The sequence below is a fragment of the Halichoerus grypus genome, chromosome 6, assembly GCF_964656455.1.
Source record: "Halichoerus grypus chromosome 6, mHalGry1.hap1.1, whole genome shotgun sequence".
Taxonomy (NCBI): domain Eukaryota; kingdom Metazoa; phylum Chordata; class Mammalia; order Carnivora; family Phocidae; genus Halichoerus; species Halichoerus grypus.
The window spans coordinates 161392639-161413613 of NC_135717.1; the positions used below are offsets into that span (position 1 = coordinate 161392639).

The 20975-nt window shown below is 35.9% G+C and overlaps 1 protein-coding gene across 5 annotated transcripts in view; it reads left to right on the plus strand.

Annotated features, from left to right (window-relative positions):
- The window catches only part of HCFC2 (host cell factor C2), a 65012-nt gene that overhangs the window by 12482 nt on the left and 31555 nt on the right, over positions 1-20975 (plus strand). For 2 of the 5 annotated variants that reach the window (XM_036103605.2, XM_036103588.2), the window contains exons 4-16: positions 704-912; positions 1714-1798; positions 3705-3811; positions 3921-4113; positions 8203-8447; positions 10040-10207; positions 10752-10804; positions 12282-12459; positions 15566-15769; positions 16337-16410; positions 18336-18473; positions 20192-20377; positions 20789-20827. In XM_036103605.2, the coding sequence (XP_035959498.1) occupies positions 704-912; positions 1714-1798; positions 3705-3811; positions 3921-4113; positions 8203-8447; positions 10040-10207; positions 10752-10804; positions 12282-12459; positions 15566-15769; positions 16337-16410; positions 18336-18473; positions 20192-20377; positions 20789-20827 (1879 nt within the window). The remainder of the gene's footprint in view (positions 1-703; positions 913-1713; positions 1799-3704; positions 3812-3920; positions 4114-8202; positions 8448-10039; positions 10208-10751; positions 10805-12281; positions 12460-15565; positions 15770-16336; positions 16411-18335; positions 18474-20191; positions 20378-20788; positions 20828-20975) is intronic. The other 3 variants (XM_036103611.2, XM_036103621.2, XM_036103629.2) reach the window with 3 other exon arrangements.

Genomic DNA, 20975 nt, shown 5'->3' on the forward strand with positions numbered 1-20975 from the left:
AAATAACAATGATTTATTATGTTCAGGGATTCTCTGCATCAGGAATTCAGACAGGACACAGCAGTGATGGCTAGGCCCTGAGATGGGAAGGCTTGAATGGCCACTCCCATATCTGGTGCCTCCACTGGGATGACTGAAGGATGGACTGAACTGGGGCCGTCCTCCTACATGCCTATATGTGCCGCTCCACATGGGGTTTTTGTGGCAGTTTGACTTACATGGTGCTTCAGGATTCCAAGAACAAGTGTTCTGTACTGAAGCTGCATTAGCCTTCTGTGACCAAGCCTCGGAAGTCACTCAGTGTCATTTCACCATACTCTAGTCGAAGCAGTCACGGGCTTGCCCAGAATCGCGAGTGGGGACCAACATGTAGATCCTACGTCCTGATGGGAAGAGTGTCAGAATTTGCAGCTATGTTTTGAAACAATCACAGTTGTTGTGGACAACAGTGTTGGTTAAATGATGGCAGGAATTTTTTAAAAATCTCTTCTGTTCATTACTGATCCCCAGAAGAGTACTTGATACACAGTAGTATTTGATAATTACATGTTAAAAGAATGAGGAATGGGGTTTTTGCTCTCCTAATGCTTTTTGGTAGTAAATGAATTCACAGTAAGCATAGATTATCTTTATAAATAGAAACAAAAATCAAATAAAAGGTATATATTATATTAATGTTTTCATTTATTTCATGATATCCTAGATATTTGAATGATTTCTATGAGTTGGAGCTACAGCATGGTTCTGGTGTTGTGGGGTGGAGCATTCCAGTGACTAAAGGAATTGTGCCTTCTCCAAGAGAATCCCACACAGCTGTCATATACTGCAAAAAAGATTCTGGAAGTCCTAAAATGTATGTCTTTGGTGGAATGTGTGGTGCTCGCCTGGATGATCTATGGCAACTTGACTTAGGTAAGCTTACTTGATTCAGGCTCAGGAATTGGTTATGATTGATAAAAGCAAATGTAAAAATCGCTTTTGAAAAATATTTTTGGTTACAGCATTTATTGAGTTACAGTTAGATTTATAGAAGGCTCTTATAGCCAGCTCTGGGACAGCTGAGATGTGATGCAAATGGTGGCTGATCAATGAAGTTAAACAAATGAATGTTTGATTTATGATACTAACTCTCCTGTGCTCCTTATAAATAGGGTCGCCATATGTCGTGGTTTGCCTGAGAGGGCCCTGATTTATGCTTATTGTCCTGTGTAATTACCAATAGTACCAATTATCACTCTGTAAAGTGTCCCACTTGGGGATGATCAAATTTATATGGTTACTTTGTCTACAGGAAATGTAGCATTAGTAACGTTATTGCTGGTCAGTGGAAAAAACCGTGGCTCGATCTTTTTAAGGGGATCCTAGGAGTGAGTGAATGGAGGGTAGGTGTGCCTTTCACTTTTGACTATCTTCTACACAGTGTCTTCTTACTTAAAATGTTAAATCCCTAATCTGGTTTTAATCCAAAATTGGTGGCACCTAAATACACTTGTCCATTACAAATGCTAACATTCAACTGTAAATAGATTACTGTAATTGGCTATTTATGTCAGCTGGAAATGTTTATTTTAAGATGAAGTTCAAGTAATGGTTTTGAAACATTTTTGCTTCTTTTTGGTAAGTCCTTTTTTGTTATATTTTTTAAAATTCTGCAAGGTGAGGTAATTTACTATTATTAAACCAAATTGCTAATATACTTATTTTTACTTCTAGAAACTATGTCTTGGTCAAAACCAGAAACTAAAGGGACAGTGCCACTCCCACGAAGCCTTCACACAGCCAGTGTTATAGGAAACAAGTATGGTGGTTTTTTTTTCTTTTTTTTTTCACTTTTTTTTTTTAAAGCAACTTAAGAAAGATACAAAGAAGAGTGGTGCTACCAATTACTTGGAAATAGATTATTGAATTTAACAATGATTATGTTTACTAAAGCTAAAATAATAAGCCTATAGAAGCTAAAATACTGTTCCATTTTCTTATCCTGCTGCCTCTTACATTTCTGTACATTTCTTAGAGTGCCTTGCACAGAGTAGGTATTACATAAGTGTGAGGCAGAGTGTTGTCACACTGACTGGCTTCCATTGCCAGGTTTGACACACCTAACTCAGTGTTTTGTCTTACTTATTTTTGGTAGCACTTGATTTGTACTCAGGTATGTACTCAGTATGTACACTCAATGATTGAACTTCGTATAGAGTTATGGTCAGAACATGAACTCTGTAACCAGATTGCATGAATTCAAGTCTTCCGTTTTGGTACTTGTCATTTATGACCTGGGGCAAGGAAATTTAATCTGTCTGTACCTCAATTTCCTCACATATAAAATGCAGATAATAAAACCTATTTCACTGGCGCCTGGGTGGCTCAGTCGTTAAGCATCTGCCTTCGGCTCAGGTCATGATTCCAGGGTCCTTGGATCGAGTCCTGCATCGGGCTCCCTGCTCAGCAGGGAGTCTGCATCTCTCTCTGTCCCTCACCCTGCTCTCGTGCTCTCTCTCTCTTGCTCACTTGCGCTCTCTCTCAAATAAATAAATAAATAAAATCTTTAAAAAAAAACAAAAAACAAAAACCTATTTCACAAGGTTGTCTTGAGGATTAAATGGATTAATACATATGAAATGCTTCAAACAGTGCCTGGTACATAAACAGCACTCCATAAAAGTTAGCTATTACTATCATCAACAAGTTCTCTTATTTGTGCATTATTGTGTAAATAGAAATTAATTATTTTCTTTGTGTAGGGACTTTTTCTTATAAGTAATGTTTTAGGAAACAACTAGAACCTCATTAGTTCTTTTTTTAAAAAATAGCCATAAATAAAACCTAATAAGGCATATTTTTTTAGAATATCAGAACCCTTTTATAAAATGGGGTTTTCCATTGGAACTTTAATATATAAAATAGATAGAAAATCGAGCTTGTTTGGTTGACATGAGATCACATGGGCCCTAAGCGCTGCCTGATAAACCTTTCTCCTTCAGCAGCTATTAGGCATGTCTCAAGAACCCTTAGGGCCCTGAGGGACATAGTTTAAAGTTTTTTATTTGAGTGACATCAGTGACCAAAGTTATAAGAAACTTCGGGCGCCTGGGTGGCTCAGTTGGTTAAGCGACTGCCTTCGGCTCAGGTCATGATCCTGGAGTCCCTGGATCGAGTCCCGCATCGGGCTCCCTGCTCGGCAGGGAGTCTGCTTCTCCCTCTGACCCTCCCCCCTCTCATGTACTCACTCTCTCTCATTCTCTCTCTCTCAAATAAAAATAAATAAAATCTTTAAAAAAAAAAAAAGTTATAAGAAACTTAATCCTCTTTGGTTACTGTATGCATACAACTCTGAATTTGATTTTGGGTGTCATAGATCATTTGACTATCTTTCTGACTGAGGTACACTTAGTATATTGTATATAATATTGATTTTCAAATGTATTATAAGTGAAATATTCCCCATTTTATGTAACTTGCCAGAGAGAAATAATTTGATTCTGTATTGCTTCATGAAATTGTAAACTCTTCAAAGAAGACCACTTTATTCATTATCTTAATTCCCATTACCTTGATCATGATAAGTAAGTGAATAGTCCCGAAACTTTGAGTCAACAACTGAGAAATTTAAGTCTATTCTTAGCATTTTAAATCTAAAAAAAAAAAAAATTAAAGCTTTAGAAAAAAAAATCAAACACTTTATATTCTCTCTTTTTGTTGTTCAGGATGTACATTTTTGGTGGATGGGTTCCACATAAGGGGGAGAATATTGAGACTTCACCTCATGATTGTGAATGGAGATGTACTAGTTCATTTTCTTACCTAAATCTCGGTGAGTCTTGTAAGAGTTACTTACTGAAATAAAATTTATTAATAAAAGAATTTTTGTTGTTTTGTTGTTTAAGGACAATGTAGTAGTCATGGATATTTCTATCTTTTAGATACAGCAGAGTGGACCACCCTAGTATCAGATTCTCAGGAAGATAAAAAAAATTCAAGACCAAGACCAAGAGCTGGACACTGTGCTGTTGCGATTGGCACTCGATTGTATTTTTGGAGTGGAAGAGACGGCTACAAAAAAGCACTGAATAGTCAAGTTTGCTGCAAGGATCTTTGGTATCTTGATACTGGTAGGTAAGAGTATTCAACAAATATAATTTTTCCTTCAGGTAAATAAATGCTTGAGCACTACCTGTCTCTTGAGATTTAGTGTAAATGCCACTGCCTCTCTTTTCCATAATTAAAAATGAGTGGAGGGGCACCTGGGTGGCTCAGTCGGTTAAGTGGCTGCCTTCGGCTCAGGTCATGATCCCAGGGTCCTGGGATCGAGCCCCGCATCGGGCTCTATGCTCAGCAGGAAGCCTGCTTCTCCCTCTCCCACTCCCCTTACTTGTGTTCCCTCTCTCACTGTCTCTCTCTCTCTCAAATAAATAAATAAAATCTTTTAAAAAAAAATGAGTGGAAGAAATATTATATGTAGATACTTCCCACTCCAGGAGAATTTCCTTCTTTTTTTTTTTCAGGAGAGTTTCTTTTTTTTTTTTAAAGATTTTTTATTTTATTATTTATTTGACAGAGAGAGAGAGACAGCGAGAGAAGGAACACAAGCAGGGGGAGTGGGAGAGGGAGAAGCAGGCTTCCCGCCGAGCAGGGAGCCCGATGTGGTGCTCGATCCCAGGACCATGGGACAATGACCTGAGCTGAAGGCAGATGCTTAACAACTGAGCCATCCAGGTACCCCACCAGGAGAGTTTCTTAATTTCCCTGTCCTTGAGTATAGACTGGATTTAGTGACTCCCTTCCAAAGCACAGAATATGGAAAGGGACCAATAGTAGCTTAACAGTGGAGAAACCTGGAAAACACCATCTTAAGCAATCAATGTTAATACCACTACTGATAGTCATGTTGAATCATTTACCCCTGCCTCTCATATCATGTGATAAGAAGAAACTTCACCTCTGAAGGTGAAGGTTTCTATGCAAAACCCATAACCTCATTCTAACTGTGAGAACATTACCAACAAACCCAAATTGAGGGACATCCTAGACATTCTATGTGAACAGTGCTCTTCAAAAATTTCGAAGTGATGGAAAACAAGGAAAGTGAGGGGTGCCTGGGTGGCTCAGTCAGTTAAGCATCTGCTTTCGGCTCTGGTCATGATCTCAGGGTCCTGGGATCCAGCCCTGCACTGGGCTCCCTGCTTCTCCCTCTCCCTCTGTGATCTCTTGCTTTCGCTCTCTCTCAAATAAAGGAATAAAATCTTTTAAAAAAACAAGGAAAGTGAGAAACAGTCATAAATCAGAGGAGACTGAGGAGACACGAAGACTAAATGCAAGGTGGTACCCTAGATTGGATTGGAACCAAAAAAAACCACAAACTGGTGAAATCTGAGTAGTCTGTAGTTTATACTATTATTCCAATGTTAATTTCTTAGTTTTAACAAATATGTTAGCATTAAGGGAAACAGTAAAGAGTATATGGGAACTCTGCATTTTTTCTGTAAGTCTAAGAGTATTCCAAAATAAAAAGATTTTTTAAAAAGATTTATTTATTTGGGATGCCTGGGTGGCTCAGTCGTTAAGTGTCTGCCTTCGGCTCAGGTTGTGGTCCCAGGGTCCTGGGATTGGGCCCTGCATTGGGCTCCCTGCTTGGTGGGAGGCCTGCTTCTCCCTCTCCCACTCCCCCTGCTTGTGTTCCTGCTCTCGCTATCTCTCTGTCAAATAAATAAAATCTTAAAAAAAAAAAAAAAGATTTATTTTTAGAGAGAGAGAGAGTGCATGAGAGAGCATGGGAGGGGGGCAGGCAGAGGGAGAGGGAGAGAGAGAATCCCAAGCAGTCTCCCGGCTGAGCATGGAGCCCGAGGTGGGGCTCAATCCCACGACCCTAAGATCACGACCTGAGCCAAAATCAAGAGTCAGATGCCCAACCAACTGAGCCACCCAGGTGCCCCTAAAAAGATTTTTATAAAAGTATTACAACACTAAAAATTTTAAAATATGGAACTCATCCATTTTTCAATAAATATTGATTGATACCTGTCTATCAGGAATTGTTTTACATGGTGAGAAGTGAAATGCTACAGCAGTGAAAGGGACTGATAATGTCCCTAATATCAAAGAACTTATATTCTTATAGAGTATGAGGGCAGAGGGATGACGGGCACTAATCAGACAAATTAACAAAATAAGTTCCATTTCTGGTAAGCGTGTGAAGATAGTAAGATAGACCAGTGGGATAGTGATGGGAGGGACTGGAATGGGAAAGTGGGGTTAACTTCAGAGTGGCTAGTTAGAAAAGTATGTGATGGCATTTGGGATATAATCCAAATGGAGAGAAGATGCTATCCATGGAAAAGGCCAGGGGAGAAACACTGTAGCAAGAGTGAACAGCAAGTACAAGGGCCCTGAGATAGGAATACTTGGCACATTTGGGAACAGATTTGAGCTGAATGGAAAGGAGAGCATAGGAATGGAGGTTAGAGAAGTGACAGCAGGACAGATCATGTAAGGCCTCGCACATCATGGTAGAGGTTAGCTTGTTTATAAAGTACAAGGGTAGTTTATTAGTTGGAAGGAGAGATGTGTTGTGATCTGATGTACATTTTGGAATGGGCACTGCAGTTGTGTAGAATATAAATTGTAGGTGGGCAAAAGTGCACACAGGGAGACCAGTTAGGAGGCTTTCACAGGAGTCAGAGAAGTCTTAGACTGCAGTGGTGCCAGTAGAGATGGGGAGAAGTGGATGAATTCTGGATGTTTTGGAGTTCTTGTGGACAGAACTGGCTGATGAATTGGGTATGGCATGTGGCACAAAGAGAGGAATGGAGGATGAAGTTTTTTGCTTGAATAATTTGGTGGTATTTCCATTTACTTGGATGGGGAAGACTGAGGAGAAAACCAGTTTGTGGAGAAAATTAAGAGTTTCATTTAGACTATGCTAAGTTTGAAATAAGGAGATCAAATACGTAGTTGATATAAATAAATCTGGAGGTCAGTCAAGAAATCAGATCTGGAGATGTATGTTGTTACATGAGAAAAGCAGATTATAAAACATACCTATGATTCCAGTTTCTTTTAAGTATATAACCAAAAATCTGGAAGGATACATTGTGTACCAAAGTGTTACCTAAAAGGTGAGATTCAACATTTTCTGAAAGGTTTTTCTTTCCTCTGTATTTTCTACAGAGGCATGTATTGCTTTCGTAACGTAAAAACAGTTTAATTTTAAAATTAAGATAACTGAAAAAATAATAAATGGAACAACTAAGAGACTAAACATTTTCTGTGGAAGAAGCACATACTTGCAAGCAGGAAAGAAATATAGAAAATCCAACTTACTGATGCATCTTTGAAATTGGGAGTTGTTGCCTGAGGTCCAAGGATAAACTTTAGTCTCTGAGATTGGAAGAAAAATATGTGTGTATAAATTTTTCTTGGCAGTGAATACATCACTTTCAACAGATTATCTAAGGGATCTGTGACTTTAAAAGGTTAAAAATTACTGACACTGAATGGCCAGTTTTTCCATAAACCTTTTCTTTAGACATGAATATCTACCTAAAAGTAATCGTGACCACTATCATAAGGTCAAAATTTAGATTTTGCTTCTCCTCTTAATAAGTTGGCATGAATTTTGGGGATTGGGGAAATGAGGGCTCTTCATCTTGCCTTTTTTCACTTTTAGTTAATCTTTGTGAATTTGTTAATATTTAAAAGAGTGGTTAATTCCATAAAGCTTTTTATGAAAATTAACAGTCCTTTGCTCCAACCTTCCTCTCATTTTCCTTGCTTCCCAAGCATCTGCTTTCAACTCTGTTAAACAATTCTTTTGGTATTTACTTACGTATTTCCATATAACATGAATATATTGTTACTTTGATTTTTTTTGGTTTAGACATAAAATGCTCACTTTCTTCTATGGAAATTAAGGATTTATCTCTTTTTCCCATCATTCCTCACCTCTCTCCTATACGCCTTTCCTACCCCCATTTTCTCAATATGGTTATACCATAATTTTGTTAGATGAGTATTCATTTACATTATGACTACATAAACACTGTTCGTAGGTGAGCCATCTAGAATATTGTGATACTTTTCTTGCACAATTTTTTATTTGCCGTGGATTGATAATTGTCACTTTTGTTTGTTTTAGATTTGTATGTATCTACCACTAATTCAATCCATACTCTGTTATTTGTTTAAATCTTCTCTCATTATGGTTAGATGCATCAGATATTCTATCAAATTTCATCGTCATGAAGAAATTTCTCCTGCTCCAATCTGGGATGATTGTCTTCCACAAATCGAGCCCAGCTATCATCTTGGAGTCTCCCTTCATCATCTTCCTGGGGATATCTTTTGCCTCTCACCTGTGCCGGATTCCCCGTTTCCTGGATCCCATATTTTTCCCTTTCTTAGTTTACTTTTTCATTTTTTTGTGGAACACATCCCAGGAAAAGGGTGCATAGGTGATAAATTTATTTTGAGATTTCACGCTGTTTAGAAATATGTTCAGTCTTTCTTCCACTTATTTGGCCATTTGCATGGAAATAGAATTCTACATTGGAAGTCATTACTCTTCAAAATTTTGAAAGCATTGCTATACTGTATTCAAGCTTCTAGTTTTTTTGTTGAGAAACCCAAACCACTTCTAATTTTTGTTCTTTTTAAATGTGACCTTCCCCCTCACCCTTGATAGCTTTCAGGATTTTTTTTTTTTTTTTTTGTCCCCACTGTTCTTAAATTTCATGGTGATGTACTTGTGCATCTAATTTTAACCCACTGTGTTGAGTACTCAGTGGGCCCTTTCAGTCTGGAAACTCATGTTCTTCAGTTCTGGGAATTTTCTTGATTTACTTCATTGATTTGTACCCTTCTTTTTTCTCTATTTTCTCTTCATGTAACTTCTGTTATGTGGGTGGTGTACCTCTTGGACTTGTCTTCTTATTATTTGCTTGTATGGGTTGTCTTACTTTAAGAAATGTAAAACTGGATTGTGAATAGGATTATGGAGAAATCTACATGGGGAATAGTTGGAGGAACTAGGTTTACTTGTCCTCTAAAACACAGTCATCAAATTTTTCTGTGAAGGGCTAGATAGTAAATATTTAGGCTTTGTAGTTAGGCCATATGGTCTCTACTATAACTATGCAATTCTGCTGCTGTAGAATGAAAGCAATCATAACTAATACATAAACAAATGAGCATAGCTGTGTTTCAATAAAACTTTATTTATAAAAACAGCCCATAAGCCAGCCAGTTTGCTGACCCCTTCTCTAAAAGATACAAAAAGATAGATATTAGACTTGTTCTATAAGGATTAAGTTATAGCTTGTAGATACCAACTCACTAGAAGAATAAATTTTCTTATATAATTGTCTAAAGATGGAATGTACTCCTTTAGGAATTGTGAGTTCCCTGAAATGGTAGGTAAACAAAAAGAGGACAAGGATATTGTAGAAATAATCTCAGGTTCTTTTTCCCAGTTCTAGAAGTCTATGATTGTTACTTGTTTTGGAAATGTTGGTAATATTTTATATCAAAGTAATTACTAGTCTGGGATAGTACAAGTTTTGATGAGAGGGTATTAACTTCAAGAAGTTATGTTTTTCCAAAATATCATGTCCAGATCATCTTTGTTAACATTAACAGTATTTCTGACATGTATGCTATTGGCTGAAAATTGCCTCATAAAATTAAAAACTTACAAAGAAGGTAAAATAATGTAGCTATAATGATAAAATACTTGCTTCCTCCCTCTCCCCCACACTTCTGTGATTAAACATTTCTTTCTGATTCTGATGACACAAATAGCTTGGATTGTTTTGTGTGTAGAGCTATTTGTATAAGGAATTAAATAAATAAATAGAATCAGAACCCCAAACTGTTTTCATTTGACCTACGATAGCTATGTATATCTGAGTAATTTTTCTCCCTCTTGGTAAACAGTTGAAATACTCATTGCTGATGTTTTCAGAGCCCTAGGCCCACACAAACTATAGAGGCAAACTGTTGGTACATTTGAAACATCAATGTATTTAATATCAATATTGTTCTTTAGAGAAACCGCCAGCACCATCACAAGTACAACTGATCAAAGCCACTACCAACTCTTTCCATGTCAAATGGGATGAAGTGCCTACAGTTGAGGGCTATCTTTTGCAGCTGAATACAGACTTGCCGTACCAAGCTGCATCATCAGATTCTTCAGCAGCACCAAATATGCAAGGTAACATAATTTTCACCTTAAAGCATGCATGCTCATATGCTTTTTTTAAAAAGTTACTGCAGGAAAGCCAGTGATTAAGGCCTACTTTTAAAAATTTAATGATATGATGTTTCCTGCCTGGTTAATCAAATATATTGCATTTCAACTCTGAAACTTGCCTGTCTTATCATTATGATGTGGTAGAATGCATAGACATGTAGGATACAGTGTTTTTTCTGCAGTTCATTGTGATGTACTTTCTTAATTTGACATGATACATGACTTCAGGAGATGGTTTTAATTAGCTTTCATAAACATTTCAGCTTTTTTCAAAAGTATTTTTGTACAGTAACAGGCACTTGGAAAGTTAAAAACACTTTTAATTTTACATGTTCTTTTAGAAAGGATTTTAGTCAACTACTAAGCAAACTATTAAGAAAATAGATAAACTTTGATAAAGATACTTTTTAACCTTTAATACATAACTTTTGGAAATACTTGATTGTAATATATTTTATTGAAACTAATTTAGAGCATGTCAGTCTGAACTTTCTTATTCCTACAGGAGTCAGAATGGACCCTCACAGACAAGGCAGTAATAGCACCATTCCTAACAGTGTAAGTTAAAAAAAATGTATGATGACAAATGAATGTTTAAGGTTAGAGTCCCAATTTTTATTCATATTTTTAGCATATTACCCTAGGACAGAAGTTCTCAACCCTGGCTGCATATTAGAATCACCTCTGAGATTAAAAAACAAACATACACAGAATCCCAGCCTTTCCCCAGATTTAGTGAAGCAGAATCTTTAGGATGATGCCCAGGTAACTGTGGTTTCAAGGGACGCTCCATCGGTCACTATGGCAGTAGCCCAGATTAAGAACCCCTAACCAAGAGATTGAAGTCTACCTTCATTACACATAGCATCAGAGACAAATCCCTTATAATTTATACTTACAATATCTTGAAATCTTTTTGACATTTCTAAATGTCATACACACTCATTTTAAATTTCAACTAATACTTGGAAAATCGACATGAAATATATTTCTTTACTATGTACTTTGTTGACCAAAGAATATGAGTTGCTAAATTGAGCACTGATGTTTGTGAGGTTCCTTCTTGTTTATGAAGTGCTTCACAATAGATATTTGTAGAGACTAATGAATAAGCTTACTAGGATTTACACTGGTTTTTCATGGCAAACTGCTACTAAATATACAGTAGATTCTTTTCAAGGAAAATGATGTAGGTGTAAGCGCATGTGTTCTGAACATGACTGTGATGGACAAGTATCTTTAGGGCCATCAGAAGTTATAACTGACTATAGAGTTATAATTAACAATCAAGATGGAGACAGAAAAGTAACAAAAAACAGGTAAGTAAAAAGGGGCAGCAATATTGGGGTTTTTGAATAAAAGCCAGATCACTTTTATGGCACAGTAGACCCATAGGTATTACTTTGTAGTAGTAATTGATACTCACACTGATGACCTGAATTATCAAAAAGTTTAAATATATTCATTATAGTGTATATAAGAAGACAAAAACAGAATTAGAAAGATTCCTATCTAAAATGTTTAATGGTAAAGAATATTGATATGTGTATATATTAAATCTTGATCTCTCTTTGGAAAACTCAGTCATACAGAATAATTCATTTGCTTGAACTGAGATTTTATTTTTAGGAGTCATCAGATCTTTAATGTCCATATTGACCTTGTTAAGAAAATTTGACAAAAATGTTAAACTCGGTAGCTTTGGTGTTGTCTCCTGTGTTACATACATATTTACTTGAATACTAACTACCACTTAAAAATGTAGTGTTTTTTTTCCCTCAGAATATACCCTCCCATTCCCCTTCGGAACTGGTCTTTTGAGAATGGAGATTAAGTGAAGAAATTGTTTTCTTAAACTATTATAAAATTTAAAGAACAATCCTATACAAATTAAGAATATAATTTAAACTGTTTTATATCTTGGTAAATTTATTTTCAATAGCATTTAAGTTGTAAATTATTTTGCTTGTTTTTTACATGTATTTTTATTCAATTGAACATTGCTTGCTACAATAAACTATTTTATTTTTTATAGATCAGTGATACAATGAACAGTACAAAAACCGAACATACAGCTATGAAAGGAACTTCTATGAAAAACAGACCAGATCTCAAAGCATCAACTGATTCTAATGCCACTTTACATTCATCTTTGGCAACTAATGCTTCTAATCATAATAGTTGTGTCGTGGATGTGCTAAGGAAAAATGAAGGTATAAGGATGGCATTTTAAATAAAGCTAAGGCTTTTTATAATATGGAATTTTAGTCTTTGGAAAAGTAAATGTTCTATGGTTTTGATCCATTTTCAAAATAGTAATAAGCCTGCCATGTTGACCCTAGTTAGAGTGATGTCAAGATACCAAGGAAGCACCTACCTGAATAGTAACACTTAGTTACGAGCTATGGAATTCAGATGAGGCAAGCTTTTGTATGACATTTGAGGTTGGCCAGTGTTGCAGTGTCCCTCTCCCATTACTGTATTTTCTTAGCACTTAGAACTATCTGAAATTATTTATTTGGGGCAGGGATTTTCTTGTTCATCTCTATTTCCTCAGCACCTGAATACATGCCTGGTTAATAGTAGTCACTTAGTAAATATTTGTATAGGAAATAACTGGATTATCTTCAGAAAGATAGTTCATTTATGAGAACTGTTGATTACATTCATGGGACAGCTTGTAATTGGTGAACCTTATATTTAAAATGAGTTCATTTGAATATTCTTATGCCGTTTGAGATACATTAAGCATTGCGCCTGATTTAAATATCTAAAATTATTCTATAAATCTCATTCTGATATGTCTGTGACATAGAAATATGTGACTGTATTTTTAATTTGAAAACATCATGACAGCTGATATAAATCTAAATCCTCTTCCATGATGCAAACTTAACAAGATGAATATAATTTTTATTTCCATTTTTCTTTATGAGCCCATGGTAGATAAAAGTATTCAAGGAAAATAATTTCCTGTCATTTTTCCTCATTTCATTAAATGTGGAAAAGGAAAACACTTTTGTTTTCTTGATTTTCTGATGGAATCATTTGGTCAAAATTATAAAAGCCTGATCCTGGGCTGCAGCTTATATTTCTGTCTTTTTTGTTTTGTTTTGTTTATTTATTTGACAGAGAGAGAGAGCACAAGCAGGGGAATGGCAGGCAGTGGGGGAGGAAGAAGCAGGCTTCCCGGTGAGCAGGGAACCTGATGAGGGGCTCACTCCTAGGACCCAGGGATCATGACCTGAGCCGAAGGCAGATGCGTAACCGACTGAGCCACCCAGGCGCCCTTGTTTTTCTTTCTTACAGTGATTTTCTATGTCTGTCTTGTAAAGAAGTTTATATTCTTGAGAACAAATAAAAGCTTTGAGGTTTCAGAATCTTAATGCACTCTAAATCCTATGTTGTAGGGCAGTTTGGATAAAATTAGTACTAGGCAAATGGGAAAACCAGAGTGGTTGTACAGTGACAGTATCTGGCAGATCACAGACATTCAAATATGTGAATGAATGGCTACCCAGTGTCAGGTTAACAAGAGGAGATTGGGCTTTTTCTCTGGAGGTTAGAGTAGCTGGTATGTTTTAAAAGTGGAAGAGTGACATGATTAGTTGTTGTTTGGAAAGAACACTCTGGCCTCACCATCAGAACTATAGTAGGAAATGATTGGGAGACCCGTTAGGGTGTTCCTTTAGAACTGCAAGAGACGCAGTGGGTGGGATGGAGAGGAGAGAATATATCATTTCTCAGACTTTTAGAAACTAGCATCCATTATTAGCCTTGGAAACTGGTTGGATATGAGAAATAAAAATGAGTTGACCATGACTCCCAGTTTTTGGGGTTGGAAATTCAATGGATGATGATACTCTTTATCAAGATATGAAATATAGGAGCAAGAACAGACTTGGGAAAAAGGTACGTTCAACTTTGAACTTAGTGTTTTTGAGGCACTTGAAGAACATATTGGTAAAGATTTCTAATGAGCAGTTGGATACTTAGGTGTAGAGTTTAGGTAGTAGTTTTTGGCTGGAAGTAAAATTTGGAAGTTAAGGGTATCTAAAATATAAGCTCCACAAGAGCAGGGACCTTGTCTGACTTGTTTACTGTGAGATTCCTAGCACCTGGCACAATGCCCAGGACATATGTATTTGAGAGAGGTATGATTTGTGAATGTCGTTAAAGCATAGGAAAATATGTAAATGGAGAAAAGAGAGGGCTTGGGAACATCTGCATTTAAAGAGTCATTTGAAGAGAAGAAACCAGCTAAAGAGATTGAAAAGGGGTTCCTAGAAGGTCAGGAAAAGAACCAAAGAGATTGGTGTCCTATTTTTTCCAGGCATCACAGTTTGTAGGTCTATCTCTATCACATGATTTTAACTCGATGAGGTATTAACCATGCCTGCTTTGTTTCAACATTGTAGAAACAAGCACAGTATCTGTTAAATAGTAAATCTTCAGTATTGTGGAATGAGTAATTATAAGTCATAGAAAGAAGCAGCTTCAAAAAGGAGTATGTGGTCAGCATTGTTCACATTGCAGAAAGGTCAAGTAAATGGAAATCGAAAGACATCCCTTGAAATCATTGACATTTGCCAGAGCCATTTCATTAGAGTAGTGGACTAGAAACCAAGTTTGAGGAGGTCAAGGAAGTAGAGACTGCTCTGAAGAGAATTAGTGAGGGGCAGAGGTAACTGGAGGAGATCTGTGGGGTCAGAGAAGATGCTTGTTTGTTTGCTTGAGAGACTTGATAATGTTTATGGACCGATGGCCAAAAACTACTAATGAAAAAGAATCTGAAAACCCTGAAGAGAGAGTAATGATTGATGAAAGAGGGTCCCAAAATACGGGGAAGGAATGGGGCCAAGAGCACAGGAGGATAGATTATCCTTCCTCAGGAGAGAGGTCAGTTCATCCTCTGAAATGGAAGAGAAAACAGAAAGGATGGGCATAATCACAAATATATTTCTAGTTTAGGGCAGGAGAGGCAGAAAATTGGTGGCATTCATGCCTGATGACTTCTATATGTTTCCCTAAAATGGGAAGCAGGGCATTTGATCTATGATTTAGGAGAGTCCGAGAACAATGATTCAGTGTTTAGAGTGGAAGAAGGAGCTGAGAAGTTGAACATCTGTTGTCTGTGTAGTGCACTTTATTTTTCTAAACGTTATATGCCTAGTGGTTAATTCATATGAATGACATATACATTACTCATGTTTATATTTTTAAAATCGAAAATACCAAGAATCGTATGACAAGAACCATAATACGGAACACTTATTGCAGGCATTATGTTAATAACTGATCTTTTCACTTTAATTTTAGGTCCTCATACTTCAGCAAATATAGGTGTTCTAAGTAGTTGCCTGGACTTAAGAACAGTAATCCCTGAAACTTCTGTATCCAGTTCTGTTTCCAGCGCACAAACTATGGTAACCCAGCAGACCATTAAAACTGAATCATCCAGTACAAATGGGGCAGTTGTAAAAGATGAAACTTCACTAACAACATTCAGTACCAAATCTGAAGGTTTGAAATGTGTTTCACATACTGTATTTTGAACCATTTTTGTATATAAATTCATCAAACTTATTTGTTTAGATGGGAATTCCATTTCATCTTGGATTGAATCATATATAAACAGATAAAACATTTCAATTAAAATTATTATATAATATACTCTGCTGCCTTCCATAAAATATTTAAATCAGCACACACTGAAATACATTCAGAATGTATTTTTCCTACCGTGAATATATTCAGCAAACTTCTTTCCCATAGAAAAAATTCATTCTTTAGACTATGGAGTAATAATTCTCCCAGCTTGATTGATTTCTGATTTTGTAAATGCTCATTTCATTCTTTTGCAATAGGACTTGTGTTTCATCTTTGGTAAACATTCTCTGAAGTTCTAGCAAGTCATCAAACCCTTGAGAAATGAACTTTGTGAATTAGTTCAAGTTAGAGCATCCATATTTCGAATTATTGTGTTTTTCTCCCTCTGGCTATTTTTTGTATGTTTATAAATTATATTTTAATGTGTCTGTTTGCTAAGTGATTACGTAAGTCTTATATGATGAATTGTTTGGTTTTTAGTTGACGAAGCATGTGCACTGCCTGCGACTAAGATCAGCCGTGTAGAAACACATGCTACAGCGATGCCGTTTTCTGTAAGTATATGACCTGAAGATCCTATGTGTTTAAAGGTGGGATGCTGAGCAACTTCAGCATAAATTCATGAGAAGATTCTTGGGTGTCCTCTAGTGATGACTTTGCCAAAGATTGAGAAATGAAGGCTTGAATAGAAAAATGTTAAGTGAAAAAAGCTGCATAAAAAATAATATATATATACTGTGGTCCCAATTTTATTAAAAGACACACACGATACATACATTCTCACTCTCACGTGAGTCCACGCACATCCACACTCTAATGCTAAATGACTTTCTCCAGGCTGTGCGGCCACAGATAATTTTTACTTACTTCTGTGGGCCTTCAATATTTTTGCATAGTGAAATGTGCTGCTTTCATAACCAGAAATATGGGTGTGTGTATGTGTACATGTATATGTATATATGTAAATTACATTAATGGCTTAAAGAGTAAAAGGACATGTTACAGAATATAAAACTTCAGTGGCTCTATTGCTAGCTATTGGGAGAACAGCAGAATATTGCAGATTGGGTTAGACATACCTGTAGGGTAGCCCAATAATCTCTGACACTGGGTTGTTTTATGAAAGGCCAAAATCGGTCTGCATGGCACCAAACTTAAAATGCTAAGTATGTGCCTCACAAATATACCACGGTTGTCTTAATGAGGTAAATATAAGGGTAAACATATGTGTGTGCATGTGTGTGTATATACTTTTTAATTTATTTTAAAATTATCAGTCATTTCAACTTTATTGCTATGAGCAAGAGTTTTATTTGACCTAATATTTACCTCTGGGAATCTTCAGGAATTGTCTGTAGTTTTAGTTTTCTTTCAATCATGATTTTATGGATTTCGATCAGATATTTACCTTCATCAGCTTTCACCTTTCCAGAATGTTAAGTCCTAGAATTCTTAGACTCTTCTCAGGGAAGAATTATTAAAGGGAACTTTTTTTCTCCTAAACCTATTTTGCAACACATCAGCCAGAATGGTATTTGTTATTTCAGGTGGAGCCAGTTGTTTTATAAAAGTTGTTGAAGAGAGTTTTTACAACTTTAAAAATGAAAACAAGCTTAAAGATATTCCTTTAAAAAAAAAAAAAACTTAAAAGACTTTTCTGGTTAGCTCACGTTGTCATGTGTGATAGCCTAAATAACAAATAATGTGAATTGTAAGCATGTACCTCTGCTGTTATATATTTAAGACAGAAATAAATAACTGAAGTGCACATTTGTTTTGAGCTTCTGGAAACTGTGTCTCATTTATAAAGAAGATGGCTTAAAAAGGTTAGTTCCAGGGATAAGTATAATTCACTTATCACTAAAAGTAGCTTAAGGTAGAGGAAGTTTATTTGTTTTAAAGCAAGGTAAAAAATATAAAACTGTTTAATCTGCTCCTCTTTAGTATATACTAAAGTATATTCAAATTGCGTTTTAGTTTTGAACATTTTTTCTCCTTTTAGGTTTGGAGAATCACAGGTATTTCAAGTGCAAAGATCACTGAATTTCTGCTAGTTGTTTTTGAGTCTAGAAATAAGCCAGCTTGGAATGAATTTTTCCTTATTTGCTCCTTTTGGAGCAAGGTGTAATTTCACACTAAAGGGATTACATTTTCTGAGAGGGTCTCTGAAATGACAGTGTTCTATAGAACAGCCGGCATTTTAACATATCACTGATTGGAAAGCATGCTAACTGCAGCTAGGTTGATAGTGCAGAGCCACTGACTTGGAGAATGCCTGTCACTCCCTGTGTTTGAATTGGCATCCCTGTTTCACTGTCAGTTGACCTAATCTGTTAAGAGTTTATTTACTTATGAGCTTTTAATGTTGTGGTGTTTACCCATATACCTACTTGTAGATCACTGCATGGATTTATTAAATCTTGAAGTTTCTTATATGCATAATAAGAGTCCTGATAAATTTTTCTTTCTCTGAAATTAGAAAGAGACTCCTTCAAATCCAGTGGCCACAATGAAAGCAGGAGAACGACAGTGGTGTGATGTAGGAATTTTTAAAAATAATACAGCTTTGGTGAGCCAGTTTTATTTGCTGCCAAAAGGAAAGCAAAGCATCTCAAAGGTAGCTATTGATCTATATTTCCTACCCTATGAGTTATAAGTTTCATGAATGAGATATTTTTTAATAACCCTGATTCAAGTCACTTGAATGCATGAAATTGGGATCTGTTCACAATCTATAATTGAGATTTCTATCTATATGCCTAATTATCTTGTGTTCTTTTTTAAGGCACTTTTTATGGAATATATCACAAGCAGGTCACTTAAAAAACCTTATACAATCACTGGGCATAAATAATATGGTCTGGCCAGTACAGATAAGGATTTTTTGAAATATCTTTATAATTTTGTTAGCTGGTGTGTTTTGAGAATGGAACATTTTTTCTTACTGAGAACTTTTTTTTTTTTTAAGGTTTATTTATTTATTTAGCATTTGAGTGCGCAAGTCAGGGGAGGGGCAGAGGGAGAGAAGCAGACTCCACACTGAGAGTGGAGCCTCTGTCTCAAGACCCTGAGATCATGACCTGAGCCAAAATCAAGAGTCTGACGCTTAACCAACTGAGCCAGCCAGGCGCCCCTTTACTGAGAATTTTTTAAATTCCTGATTTCACAACTTAAAAAATTTAAGAGCTCCTGTTGGTTATTGAATACAATCTAATTTTCTCTTGATTCTGAAACTCCTTTAAAGAAGAACTCATATATATAAGTGAGACATTAACCCTAAGAATTATGAAATAAATAACAGCTCCAAAGCACGTTGAACTGATTTTTTTCTGGAATGGGGAATTTCAGAGAGTGAATTGCCTAGACCTACACAAATGGATAATTTATCATTTATCATTACACTTTAGTTTCTCTAATATTACTTCTGATATCTTTCTTTTTCATAGAATTCTTCCAGTTGACAAAAACAGAAATCCTGGTTAATAATTTGTTGTATTATACCTAATGAAATTTCTGGCGGTAGTTTGATTTCATATATAAGGAAATAACAATATCTAAGGGCCTAGTAACTACCTGTTTTTCCCAAAAGAAAAACAGAGCATAAAATTTAGAACCAGTAAGCTTGGGTTTGAATCATTAGTTCCAGGACTCAACAGTGTGACCTTGGACAAGTCACCTGTTTAACCTCTCTGAGACTCAGTTTCCTCATCTCTAAAACAAAAATGATATTGCTCCCTTAAAATTGGGAATGATACATTAGCACTACCTGCCTCACAGTGGTACAGTGAGAGTTAGGGAGAACATGGAAAAACTGTTTGAAAGTTGTGAACGTTATGAACTTCTACCCAGAATATGCAGTCCAGTTATTTAACATTTATTCAGCATCTGCTGAATATTAATTTTTAAAATGCTCTATACTACATGCTAGTCACTTCTGTCAAGCTTGCTTGCCTATATCCAAAGGGTATTGTTCCTGGTTAGACTATTTGAGAGTAGTTCTTCTGAGATTTCTACTCTAAGTTTACAAGGATAGTTGTTACTTTGTTTATAGTGGTCGTCAATTTTTTCTACCTTCATATTCTTCATGTGCAGAACACACTTCAATTTCTTTTTATAATCAGTGGTTTTTAACTGGAAAGGGCATTTTTCCTCTGGATAAGAATCACCAATTTATGGGCTTAGTTGCTTTTGTATTGGAAGGTTTATTCCATGTGTAAAAAAGGGAAATAAATGTGAACTAGAACCTTAAAACATAATTCATTCTTTAAAAGTTTTCTTGTTGAATGACAAAATGATGAATTGCACCTTTTGACTTTTGCATGTGTTACATTTTAGATAGGAAATGCAGACGCACCTGACTACAGTTTACTTAAGAAACAAGATCTTGTTCCAGGCACGGGATACAGATTCAGGGTTGCTGCCATCAATGGTTGTGGAATAGGCCCTTTCAGCAAAATCAGTGAATTTAAAACTTGTATTCCCGGTTTTCCTGGAGCTCCTTCTGCAGTCAGAATTTCAAAGGTGAGATGTCAGGTCAAGGCTTGGTGATTTAATTATTGAAATTTTGTACATGAAGTAAAACTGTCAGTTTAGAGATTCTTGTTAGTAACTGATGAAATGAGAGGTATCTAAAAGGGTGGATTGATGTACACCTGAAACTAATGTAATGTGTGTGTCAATAGTACTTCAATAAAAAAAAAATTAGGTCTTAAATAAATAAAGGGGTGGATTATAAGTTTAAAAAATGTTTGCTAATCACTCATAATTTTAAGGACCAAATTTCAAGCAAAATTACAGCATCCAAAATATAGAAAGTCAGGGAAATCTGGTATTCTTCTTAATATTAACTTTGTTCTTATTGTATGGAACCAAAAAGTTTGTGCTGGAGAATTTTAATAGAACACATGAAATTGAATTATATTTTATCCTAAGGTCCTGCCCCTCTTTAGAGAAGAAAAGATCTGCTTTCAGGTAAGAAAAATCCCTTTCTTAGGATGGTACAGGCAGACATTTAAGTCTAGTTATGATATTGAAAAGTGGGCATGAATTAAACATTGTAGATCCAATTAGGTTTTTAAAAACCAATAATAAAAGTTCTAGTATCTAATGCAGTTACTTT